The following is a 13847-nucleotide window of genomic DNA, read 5'->3' on the forward strand; positions in this document are numbered from 1 at the left end:
AACGCTTACTCCGCTCTATTTATATTTTGATCCAGTCCGTACATTTCTTGCGATGTTTTAGTTTCTTGTAGAATTATTTTACCTGACAAGAACTTGCTAGAAAAATTTTGCCTGAAAGGCAAGTTATTCACTATTAACTATTAAAAGTGGAGCTAATTAGAGTCCAACAGCACGTTCTATTGATTACTGATCATTGATAGCATACATAAAATAGTTAATAGAATTGTCTATAATAACATATAAACGAGTCTATAATAGTAAGCATTTTAAACGCTCTTTATTATTGAGCGCATGTTTTGCACTACTTAGCGCTTACTACCTATGCTTGTAACGTTAATTTACGTTAATAATGTAACGTTAGAGTAAAATGTTACCGACTGGATGACAAACTATGTAGTGCGCGGGTGATTTCAGAGCAGCGCTCTCCTGTCGTGCCAGTGGTCGTCGCTCCTGCTCTCCCACTCGCTGCTCTCCATCTCTCTGTCATCGGGGAGAGAAAGAGGGGGGAGTGCGCGTTTCTCTCTCTCCCTGCCCCAGACCCTCCTCCTCCTCCGCTGGTAGCCCGTCCATCTCAGAGCATCGGCGGTGAGTTTTATGGGGAGAGTGGCCGCTCCCTGCAGCGGCCCGGGCAGGATCGTGTCCTTTCTCACCGCAGTTCCCTGCTTATCCTGCAAACAGCAGCAGCGGCGGCGGCGGCGACAACATCATCAGTCTGCGGCAGTGGACCGGGGCAGGAGGAGGATGAGCGAGCAGGGCAAGAGTGCCGCGTCCACGCCAGCGAGCGGGACACCAGCCCCGGGCTCGGACACGTACAAAGGCTGGCTCTTTAAATGGACTAACTACATTAAAGGTTACCAGCGCAGATGGTTTGTGCTCAGCAATGGACTGCTGTCCTATTACAGGTAAATAATTCGCGTTCCACATGCACTTGTGTTGATGTCATTCGTTTATTTCAAGAATGCAATATATGTATGTATTTAGGCTGTTGTGTGGCAGACCAGTGTAGGTATCTGTCATGTCAATGCAGGTCATGAGCGAGCTGTCAAATACACATGCGGACAGTCATTGCACTTCATGAGCGCGTCTCTAGTGTGGACAGATGCTAGCCCACCTCTCAAAACCCTCGCCACACTTTACCACCCTGTGTTTCTTTTAAACCAGCTCCTTAAATGTCATTAGGATCAGATAAACCTCTGTCTAGCTTATTAAATGACAACAGTACGCTGTTTTTATTAGCGCGCCAGCTAGCGCTCATGCTAACGTCAACTGATATTCTCATGGAGCGATGGTCTGTGACGCTTGTGAGAGTCGTTGCACTTTAATATCTGACAACCTACTTTTGCTCGTGTGTGTGGGCGTGTCTTACAAGTTTAGGGTTAATCATATTTCTGGCTGGTTTTTATGGGGAACTTGGTCATCAGTAATTTGTTATGGTCAATATTCAGCCTCTGTCCAGCCACAGATGTGTTAGCCAACGTTAGCTTTAGCCAGCGTACACGCAATAGTCCAAAACATCCCTTATAAGCATTTACCATGGTAACCAGTTTTCCTTCAAATATAATAGGCAAAAGAATAAGTGTACAAGCTCGTTTTTCCAGATTCGAGGATCACATATTAATTTCCATATACGGTGTCCATAGTTTCTATATGTAGTGTTCGTGTGTGTGTGTGTGTGTGTGTGTGTGTGTATATATACACACACACTACCTGTCAAAAGATTTGTAATGTTTTTTAAAGAAGTCTCTTTTGCTCACCAAACCTGCATTTATTTGATCTAAAGTACAGCAAAAACAGTAAAATGTTAAAATATTTTTACTATTTAAAATAGCTGTTTTCTATTTGAATATATTTAAAAATGTAATTTATTCATGTGATTTCAAAGCAGATATTTTTGCATCATTATTCCAAAGAAAAATGTAATTACACAATATTACTGCTTTTACTGTATTTCGGATAAAATAAATGCAGGCTTTGGTGAGCAGAAGAGACTTTCTTAAAAAATTGTAGTGTTCAAAAACTTTTGACTGGTAGTGTACATATATCTCACAGCAAAACATTTAGATCATTGTTTTTTTTTTGTTTTTTTTGAGACAGCATCTCGAATGACAGGGGCTGTGGTATCTGATGTGAAGCTTATGTATGCAGTGATACAGTATCTCTTTAAAATTTAAACCTCCTTCACATGTGTCACCTGTGAGCTCGGCCAGTAACACCTGTTGTTCAAGAGGCCCTTGAGCCAGCAATGGTAATCATGTTTCATTTCTCCTGTTGTGTCAGGTGGATCACATGAGGTAACTGTCACAAAACCTAATTATTACTGTCTTTTAATTGCTTCATTACCGCATCCAGTTCTGTTCCATAAGAGAAGCGTTTAATGATTTAGTCGAGCAGAAATATTGTAAATGATTGCTCATTATACGACTAGGAGGATGTTAATGCTAATATCTGTTCATTGAGCTATAAATATTATAGTTGTCATAATGTATCCTATTGCTGGTAATTCTGCAGTTTCTGAAATATTTCATTTCAGTCAGTCATTGAGCTTTCTAGCAGACTTTCTTGCCCCATATTGAGAATATTGCCCTTCACATTGGAAACGTATAGGACAAATCGTAATGGTCATTTTCACAACTGTAAACTGTAAATGCAAGTCTTACCTTAAAGCCATTGCAGAATGAGTGATAGTTTTGTGTGATAGATCAGTGTTTCTTCCCTTTGATTATTTTACCAAAATACAAAATGCATGCTATTTTTTATTTCGTACTGACCTGAATAAGATATTTCACATAAAAGACATATATTTACATATAGTCCATAAAAGAAAATAATTGTTGAATTGATAAAAATGACTATTCAAAAGTTTACATACACTTGATTCTTAATACTAAGTATTAGTATTAGTATTAGTAACTATGTTGTTACCTGAATAATCCCCAGCTGTGTTTTTTTTTTTTTTTATTGTATGATTTTGAGATCCATCTTTTCATACTAAGGACAACTGAAGGACTCATATGCAACTATTACAGAAGGTTCAAACACTCACTGATGCTCCAGAAAGTAAAAAAGTTGCATTAAGAGCCAGGGGTGTAAACTTTTGAACAGTATGAAAATGTGTACATTTTTTTGTTATTTGTTATTTTTGTTATTATGCTATTATGCTTTAGTTCAATTTACCCTAAATTCAAATTTAAAAAGTTAGGCTCTTAATTCATCGTGTTTCCTTCTGAAGCATCAGTGAGCATTTGAACCTTCTGTAATAGTTGCATATGTCCTCAGTGTGAAAAGATGTATCTCAAAATCATACAGTCATTCCAGGAAAGGGTTCAAATACACAAAAAGTTGTGGGACCTAAGGGTTTTTCTGAAGAACAATGGACAGTTAAACTGTTCAGGACAAACAAGGGACTCATGAACAACCATCACAGTGTTAAGAATCAAGTGTATGTAAACTTTTGAACAGGGTAATTTTTACAAATTGAACTATTATTTTCACTTGTGTACTATATGTAAATGTCTTTTATGTGGAATATATTATTCAGGTCAGTACTAAATAAAAAATAACATGCATTTTGTATGATTTAACATTTAACATTTTGCAGATTCTGCAAGGTGGATGTAAACTTTTGACTTCAACTGTAAAACAGTGACAGAAGTGAATAATTCTCATAATTTTTAATTTAGATGTTTTTTTTTTTGGCTAGTCTATGTTGTGATTCTGATTAGAATGCATGTTTAACGAGAGCCCGATTTAGAGGTACAAGTTTCCCATGGGGCACTTGAAGTCAGCAAAGGAACTTTGGTATGATCCTAAAACCAACAACCTGAAGACATTCAGGAAGCGTATTTGAGAGCCTTTGTGTTATCAGAACTGTATTGTGCACCAACAGTGATCTAGAACGAATGGTTATCAGATGGTCACGGGGGTCATCGTGATAGCATCATGGAGCAGCTCTGTAGTCAAGCGGCTAATGAAATAAGGGCAGAGGCGCTTGTAAGAGCACTGAAGCAATGCCCATCAGTCCGTATCTCTACTGGGCAGCCCCTGTGGGCCTCCTGACTCTTCACACAGTGGGCCACAGGGTTTCCACCCGCTCTGATGAGTCTGAAGGGAAAGCGACACTCTGCTGACTGTGAAAGAGAAGAAGCATGTCTCTTGCTGCTCTCCTCTATTAATAGTCTATTATGGTGGAAGGTGATTGCAGCGGTGTAAAGCTAGATCTGCTGTCATCGGAGAGCTCAGGCAATGGTGCACACGTAGCCAATACAATGGAGCGTCTGGATAACGTGCTGTGATAATGTCTGCCAAATCAACCTGCCAAACGCGCTGTTGGGGAGCCAGAAAGAGCAACAGTAATGGTGTGAATATGTTTTAGAGCCAATGTATGAAAACAGTCTTTAAATTATAAATGGCTTCATGATAATTCCTTGATTAGATTGACCGTGATTGGAAAAGTAACGGTTAAAGGTATTTGGTTCACTTAGGTATTTGGTCATCATTTACTGTATGTATACTGTGTGACTTCTGTGGTACACAAAGATATTTTGAAGAATGTTCCAACTCTTTTTGTATGGACAAAAAAGGGAGAACCCTTTAAGTTGTAGTAGAGAGGCTTCTGGACTCTTACAGGACAGCATGAGGAATGAGATAGCATGGGATGTGATTTAGACATGAACCCGTGTCTATGGCCTGAGCATGTGCACTACACAGCACCACTGCTCTATAGGAGATGTACTTAGAATGTATATTTTATGCCTACATTTTTATTAGTCCATTAGTGGTCAATATATTCAAACAAGTGAAGTGAATCGAAAAATTTGTACCAATCTTCCAAGCGAGTCTGCTAAATATGCACACTTACAACTTCCTACAGCACTTAAATGCGGAGAGCAGCTGACTTGCACTCTCTAGGTGGCCTCTGTATCAGCAATTTCTTATTTTCAGCTGATATCAGTCTAACTGTCCTTAAGCAGTAATTTAATAAAAACCTACACTACAAAAACTTCAAAAGTTTTTGAACAGCAAATTTTCATGTTTTTTTTTTTTAAATAAGTCTCTTCTGCTTACCAAGCATGTATTTATTTGTTCCACATTCTGAAATATTTTTGCTATTTAAAATAACAGTTTTATTTTTTAATATATTTTAAAATGTAATACATTCATTTTATTTTTAAAGCTGAATTTTATTCAACATTATGTTGAAAACATTTGCATAGAATTTTTTCAGGTTTCTCTGTTGAATAAAACGTTCAGAAGAACAGCATTTATCCGAAATAGAAATCTTTTGTAACATTATGTCATTATCATTACTTTTGATCAATTTAAAGCATCCTTGTGCTAAATAAAAGTATTAATTTCTATAACCCCCCTCCCATTTTTTAATGGTATTTTTTAAACTGTTTTAAATCCAACTCTTTTTTTAAACAGCAAATCAGCATATTAGAATGATTTCTGAAGGATCATGTGTCACTGAAGACTGGAGTAATGATGCTGAAAATGTTATATTATTATATAACCTTTGCTTTTGCTCTATTTTGGATCAAATAAATCCAAGCTTGGTGAGCAGAAGAGACTTCTTTTAAAAACATTAAATGTGTTAAAAAACTTTTGACTGGTAATTTATATTAAAGCTTTGTGCAATCGATCCAATATTGCATAATACTATTGTGTTTCTACTTCTGTTTCATGCATCAATATTTTTATGAATTTGTAATTTATGTAAAATTTAGTTTTTGAAAGAAGTCTTTTGTGGTAACCAAGGCGACATTTATTTGATCAAAAATACAGGAAACATGTAATATTGTGACATTAATGCAATGTAAAATAACTGTTTTCTATTTTAATGTGCTTTAAAATGTAAATTAAAGCTGTGATGCCAAGCCGAATTTTCAGATGCCATTCCTCCCGTCTTCAATGCCTCATGATCCTTCAGAAATCATTATAATTTAATGTTCAAGAAACATTTTTTTTCTTATTTCTTCTTCTTAATGTCTTTCTGGAAACTGTGATACATTTTCAGGATGTTTTGATTAATAGAAGTTTAAAATAACATAATTTATTTAAAATATACATCTATTGTAACATTAAAAATGTTTTTACTCTTACAATTTAATGCATCCTTGCTGAATATAATATTTATACTGAAAGTTTTTTTTTTCTTATTTTATTTATTCCAAACAAAGTCTACTTGTATAATTAGCATTTTAGTGTAAGTTTTCTCCCAAGTATGTTCAGAAGTTTTTGTTTTGGCCAGGAATTTTTTTTTTTTTTGTGCGTCATTAGTCTTCATATGATTCCTGTGGTTCAATTAGTGAAGAAGCAGGTTGTTAAAATAAGCTGAGTGGGAGATGAGAAAGTACTTGGAGCTAAAGCCCTGTTGTGATATGCTCAGTAAAAAGGACTGCTGTAACAAGGCAAATGCTTTTTTCCTTAAAGTTATCTTAAAGAAATCTGAAACGCCTGCCGAAACGACAGGTTGTGGAATGTGCCATTTTATGATGTAATAGTGTGGCTAAACACTGCCTCCGCAGAAAAAATCAACACCCGCTTCTACATCACTGTCTGTTTAGCCCTGCCCACCAAATCACTAGGGTTGGGGTGATACGTTAATCTGCCTTCAATACTATCCCGATACTTGTGTGCCGATTTAATGTATATTGCGATTATATAACTATTGCGATTCTGTGTTACAATTTATTGTGATTTTTGTTTGTTTTTTAAAGACTAGACAATGGAAAATACTTGATCATGTCCTTAAAGAGCCTGTATGATGAGTCATATTAACAAAAACAATGCATCACATCTTTCTGAACTTTTATTTCAGGAGCATGCATATACATACAGTGTATATTTTAAAATACCTTGAATGAAAAAAAAAAAAACTTACTGAAATAAAATAAAGTGCAATGTACAAATTCAAACACTTCTCACTGGATCTTGTAGCAATGTGCAGTAACAGTGTCGCAAAATCAACTTGGCTCCTGAGTAAAGCTATTTTGAGCTTGGACAAGTTTGTTTGTGTTGCAGTATAAATAACAAGAGAGGCAAATGCAGGTCTACGCAGAAACCAAACAATAAAGATGGCGCCTAAGACAGCAAGATGCTCTGAAGTGCTAAGTTAAAAAAAACACTATCTTTGCATTGCCTTCCTTCTGATCCCAACATTAGGAAGTTGATGAACTTTGTTTTTAAAGGGGTCATCGGATGCAAAACTAACTTTTACCTGATGTTTGAACATTAATGTGTGTTGGCAGTTTGTGTACACAACCACCCTACAATGATAAAAATCCACCCAGTGTTTTTTTTTAATCTTTAAAAGTAATATCTTCTTTTTAAAATTAGGTCATTCTCAGCTTCTTGTCGTTGTGACGGCACACCGACAGAGGATGCTCCTACGATAGTTGATTGACATGAGCGCCTTACCTTAGACCCGCCCTCACCGAGCTGAAACAGTCCGACTCCGATCGACTCAGGTGCATTGGAAGACAAGAATGTCTAAGATTAAGCGATTGAGGTGTTCTGTTGTTGGATGTAATAATGAACATAGCAGTAGTCATTTACTACCGACATCTGAGCCGTTGAAGATGCAGAGGATAGCGTTACTTTCATTTTTAAAAGGAAAGCGCCGATCCCAATCTACATATGCATCTATGTTTGTGCAAATTGTTCCTGATGCAGCTTCACCCACAGCAGAAGTGAGTATAAGAGTTTTATGTGCATCTTTGCAAATGGCCTTTCTTAATAATGTGCTTGTTGGCACGTTTCTCCACTAAATGCAGCTAAATGCGGCTAAAGTAAACATTAAGGCTCATCATCATCCCAGGCAGAGAGGTGCAGGACGAGCAGAGCTCATTTGCATTTAAAGGGACCATGCAATAAAATGAGTTGAGTTTTTGGAGAGCTGATTTTGACAAGGTAAAAGGGTATTTTTTACACTACTATTGAGAATTTTAAACCAAAGTACATTACAGACCAAAAGTTTGGACACAGGTGTCCAAACTTTTGGTCTGTACTGTAGATATGAATTCAACTGAAAAAACTTGTGAAAAAATATCTTTCAGGTGGTCAGATAGCAAATAGTGGAGCTCTGCAGCCACCTACTGGTAAAAGTTAATTTGTTTTTACTTTTAAAACTGGATTTTCCAAAAGATGGCCAAAAATCTTACACTAAACCATGTGAAATTATCCATGTTATCCCCATGAATTAAAGTTAGAAATGTGGGTCTTTTATAAAGTGAATTTTACATAAAAAACAGTTTTTGTATAAAAACCCATTTAAAAAATATTTATTTATTAATTTATATATATATTTTAAAAATATCACTAACCCACTGAAAACTGCACAAATGTAGAGTAAAAACTTTAATAAACAGAAAAATATACAGTACAGACCAAAAGTTTGGACACACCTTCTCATTCATTTGAATGAGAAGGTGTGTCCAAACTTTTGGTCTGTACTGTATATTATAGACTTTTCATTAAAACCCTAAAGAATCAAATGAACTTGTGGAAAATGGGCATCCGATGACCTCTTTAATGAATACCAGACCACGTCACAAAGAACTTGGGTCCTTTGTTCACTTTATTTTACCACGGATTCGTTTACAAACAAGGCACAATTCGACACAAGATGTTCAGAAAGATTAAAACTAAAAGACAATGATATGCCAGCTATAGTGGATCTGACAGTAATGTCGCAACATAAAAGTGTGAGTAACTGTTTTTATTATGTTGTCACTATTGCTTTGAATGTTATTACAGATCATTTGATATATACTGTGTATTTATGCACTTTTAACCTAAATCGCAGCAGCAATCTATGAAGGATTTAGGCTATCCAACATACACAAGTGTTAGCCAATCATAGCAGTGGGAATTAATTTCTGAATCTACAATTCGCCACGCCTATTCAAACAGAGCGTTCTGATGAGGGGGTCAAAACAGGACAGAAAATACACTATTACTTCTAAATGATTGTTTTTTGATGTAAAAATGTTGCTAACATTATAAGGACCTACAAAATGTACAAAACTGTAAAAAATATTAGAAAAGGCGGTTCATGACTGCTTTAAAGGGCTCACAATGCATTCAGTCTGTTTTGCCTTGCCTTCCTATACTTCTCCTTCCATCGCTCTCTGAGAGGATCTCTGCGTTGACGTGTGTGTGAGTCATTCAAGCATCCAGCGAGCCTGTTTCTGACACGCTAAGTCGATGGCCATTGGGTTGAGATGATGCTGCTGATCTCTGTGTTCTCACATACACACGTCTTCATCTCTCTAGGCTGGATCGAACTGATTTTGCTGTCATATAAACATGTGGATCATTACTAAGAGACACATTAATCGATCACTCTTTGCTGTGTGCACTTCTGAATAACTCAGCTCCCTGTAGTGCTGTCACTACACTATGAAGGAAATGCAGAGGCTTTCTATAGGATGTGTTCTGCTGATGTATTAGTTTTACAGAGAGCAATAGAACCCCCATCACCACACACACAGTTCTGTCATCTGCAGCGCTAAAGCACGTTAAAGTGTAATGGCCTGCGTAAATTGCAGTCGGTCACAGCACCTCCCCGTCCTCCTTCTCCTACTTGCGATGAGTCACATATCTTCCCCTCCTGTGTTTTTCTCCTTAAACACTTCCTCTCTGCCTGGTTCCTTTTATGCATATCTGCCTGGTTCCTTTTATGCATATTTGATTTCTTAACAGACTTTCTCCCATCTTTAATGTCTGATGTGCTTGTTGCAGTTGCAATGGTAATCCATTTTAGTTAGTTAATGAAGACTGTATCAGTCAAAGAGGATAAAACAGTGAACCTGCGTAGATCTGATTGTCGGTATCTGTATTTTTTTTGTTTAATGATGGATATTAGTCTGATTAGGATGTTACTGGAAGCAGACAGTAAATGGTGTTTGCTTCGACATTAGAAACAACTTGGCAATGTTTTAGAACACCCTAGAATGCCCTAGCAACCACATAGAAATTTCGTAAAGCAATACCCACTAGAGGTTGACCGATTTTTTTGCCGATTTTTTTGCTGGTTTTGCCGATTAATCGGCACCGATAGTTGATTGGCGGAACTAGCGGTTATTGGCAAAAAGTAACTTAAACAGAGTATACATACAATATCCATATGATGTAATTTTGAAACTATGGCCTTGGTGTAGATGTTTAAAGGTGGGCCATCTTTAGCTTGACTGTTGATATGAAATTGTAACACCTCACAATAAGAGTCCATTTTTAGCATTAACTAAGATGAATAAAAGCTGTAGAATAGAGGTATTGTTCCTCGTTAGTGTGTTAATTTCAAAATTTTGTGATATTTTTAAATGTTTAAGTTAATTATGTTTAATATTAATACATTTATTCTGTAACACTTTAGAACAGGTAACACCTATTAACTATTAACTATGACTTTTCCCTCAATAAATTCCTAATTTGCTGCTTATTAATAGTTTGTAAAGTAGTTGTTAGGTTTAGGTATTGGGTAGGATTAGGGATGTAGAATAAGGTCATGTAGAATAAAGCATTAATAGGTGCTTAATTACTGCTAATAAATGGCCAATATTCTAGTAATATGCATGCTAATAAGTCATAGTTAATAGTTAATAGGTGTTACCTATTCTAAAGTGTTACCATTTATTCTTTCACAAATGGTTCAGTCCTCTTTTTTTAAATAGTAGAACACAATTTTAGTATCCATTTTTAAAAAATATTGGTTGATTAATCGGTATCGGCCAGTGTGGTACAACCTAGCTATCGGTATCTGTAAAATCCATATCGGTCGACCTCTAATACCCACTACACCCTAGAATTGTTGTGGTGACTTTTACATGTGATAGCACTACAAAAAAATGTAGTAGTACATTATGCTACATTGTTTTTCTAGCCAAGTACCTATCAGCTATCAGTTCTGATGCCTGATTTCATTAAAAAGATGCAAGGTGTTTTGAAGTTGCAATGTAATAGAAACATCATTTCTTCCGTATCTTCCGTGATGTACGTCTGAGTGAAACTGATTATCAAAAAGAAAAAAAAATCCATATTGTGATGTACAGCCAAGTAAAAATGGAAAAAGGAAAGAAAATTGGGTAGGACTCGGAGTTAAGTGAACTAAATAATAGGAAAAGTCCAGCATACGTCATCAAAAAGAAGTATGATGTTTCACTGGAAGATAGAGTTATGACAGTTTAATTAAATAAAAAATCATGCATTCCACATTCCTACATTAAAAACAGGCAAAACAATATTATACTGACTTGGCCATGAGATGAAAAATCAACCAGTAATCAAATTGCCCATTATATTGCATATTACACAATAATCAGTATTATCCCTATTAGCCAAATGTTCTGTTTTTAGGGCATCTCTCACTCATTCGCTCCCAGACAATGCTTGACCTTCTTTTGCAATGAGTGATAACGTTCCGTTCTGCTGGGAAGAATGTGGTCACATGATCTGAGAGGAGGATGTGTCCCTCAAGGGTTTATGGAAGGTTAAACTGAGAGAAGGGTGTTTTGGAATGTCATTCAAACGCTTTCACTGACACTTGCACACTTCCTAGAATTATTTTTGGACTCTAAATACATTTCACAGTTTGAGTAATCATCATCAGTCATTGCTGAGTGTGTGTGAGAATATGGTTTTTGCAGCAGTAGGCATGTTTTATAAGCACTGCAGAGCAACCCCTCTCTTGCTCATCTCCAGGGGCTAGTATGAGATTAGGCGTGTGTCACAATGGTGTTACGAAAAAAGAAACGTATATAGAGGGCTAATAGTATATAGAGACAAAGAAAATTTTATTTTGTAAGTGTTCTAAAGTGATAGTGCTATGTGGTAATTATGACACTTGAGCAAGCAAAGTTACAGCTGGAAAGGTGCACTCTAATAAATGCTGGGTTAAAAACAACCCAACTTGGGTTATTTGGCAACCTAGGGCTGGGTAAATATTGGACAGAACATATGCTGGGTTATTTTGACTCAGCTGGTTGGGCTGAATGTTTTTACCCAACATGCTGGGTTGTTTTTATTTAAGTCAACTCTTGTTTAAAATTACTTTATTGCTGGTTTAAAATAGGCTTAAAATCACACACAGAATTACTTGAGGCAACAGCAATAATCAAAAGATGAACATTTATTAATAAGCAAGGACACCCATGGACAAAAATATGAGACAAATTGAATTTATTTGAACAGCATAATTCATACATTTAATTATAGAAAAAAAAATAACATTTAAAAGAAGCATTTTGATTAAAGTGTATTCAACCTTTTTCTGTAATCCCTTTTTATTGAAATAGTTCTAATTCTCATGCCGGTGTGTCAACAAAATCTGAGCCGATGATGGGCTTCTGTTCCCCAGGGGAACTGTGAACCTCAGAATGCTGCTTCGCGTTTTACTCGTAGCTGAAAAATGTCGTGACTGACTCCATAACCTGCCATAAACAAACAGTACTGAGATTAGAGAACCTATTTTAACATTAAATTAAATTAAATTCAATATTATAATGAATAAAATCAGTTTATGTTATGCATGGCAAAAGGCATTTCCATCATGCGAAACGCCTGCTGCTCACCCAGCTGACTGATATCTTGTCCTGGTATGTTGTGTTGTGTAAAATAATATAATTTACAGCAGACTGATTAAAAGTGACAGTAAAACGTTCATAAAGTTACAAAAGTTTTGTATTACAAAGTTACAAATTTGCATATTAAATAATTACTGTCCTTTTTTAATCCCTAAAAACCTAAACAGTCTCAATTATCAAGCCTGCTCAGGCCCCGCCCACAACTGCTGACAGACTGTTCCGTTAGAGATTTCTTACTTTTGGGAGATAAGAAGGTCTGTATTACTTACCATTGAAGAAAGCATAACAGTCATCTTGGATCTTGGCCTTTATAACCAATCACATTACAGCCTTGACATCACGGAATTTCAGTCAGAGTTGTGTGACACTCAATCACCGCTTACGGATACCATAGGAATGAATGGGAGGTGCTATAAGCTGAATTCCACCTGTGATTTCTCTTATAAAACCACATTTTTTTGGTGTAAACTCCAAAAAAAGTTAAATCCAAAACTATTGTTTAGTATAAAACATGTTGAAGATTAGCCTATAGGCTGTTTATTCAATAAATGATAAGCTATTTTCTTAAAAAGCTGTTTATTCAGTGTAGTGAAGACTCCATTGACATCCATAAAAAAAACAGCAACTGGTCTCCTTCCCTGTGCCACAGCACACCACTGAATACACAAAAAATGGAAGAGAGGGGCGGGGTGAGCAGTAGCTCATCATTTAAAGAGACATGCACCAAAACAGGTTGTTGAGCTGTTTTTGACAAGGAAAAATGGTGTTGTTTTACATAACCATTGAGGAATTTTGAACCAAAGTATATTAAGTATGTTTCATGAAGACCCTACTTGATCATATGAATCATCTGATGTCCCCTTTACAGTAATATATATTCAAATAGAAAGCAGTTATTTTAAATTGCAGTATTTATTTTACTGCATTCACACCCTTCATTTAAGAGATAAATTCTCTTATGTCTCAACTGATATTTCTTTTTGTCATTGCCATACCCTTTTCTCAGTATTTTCTCTGCCTCTTTTCCTACCCCTCTGTCTCTCTCTGCAGGTTTTAATGACATATCTCTGTCTCTCTCTTTTTGCTCCACATGGTAGTTCCTTACCCTGGCTTCATGTTCTTAGTTCTGACCCACTTACAGCCATTTGCGTCCAGTCTGTCCCCTGCAGGGTGGGTGAAGCTAATTTAAGATCTTTGCTTTTACCCCTCCATACCTCCTCCCCCCAACTTTCTCTCTCTTTCTTCTGTCTGCTTTTGCTTTGG

At 36.3% G+C, this 13847-nt stretch overlaps 1 protein-coding gene across 2 annotated transcripts in view; it reads left to right on the top strand.

Moving 5' to 3' along the window:
* Window positions 1-484: 484 nt before the first annotated feature.
* The window catches only part of osbp2b (oxysterol binding protein 2b), a 92915-nt gene continuing 79552 nt past the window's right edge, over window positions 485-13847 (top strand). For both annotated transcript variants that reach the window (XM_073840304.1, XM_073840305.1), the window contains exon 1: window positions 485-902. In XM_073840304.1, the coding sequence (XP_073696405.1) occupies window positions 595-902 (308 nt within the window). In that variant the 5' untranslated portion in view covers window positions 485-594. The remainder of the gene's footprint in view (window positions 903-13847) is intronic.

Source organism: Garra rufa, chromosome 5 (genome assembly GCF_049309525.1).
Source record: "Garra rufa chromosome 5, GarRuf1.0, whole genome shotgun sequence".
Classification (NCBI taxonomy): Eukaryota; Metazoa; Chordata; class Actinopteri; order Cypriniformes; family Cyprinidae; genus Garra; species Garra rufa.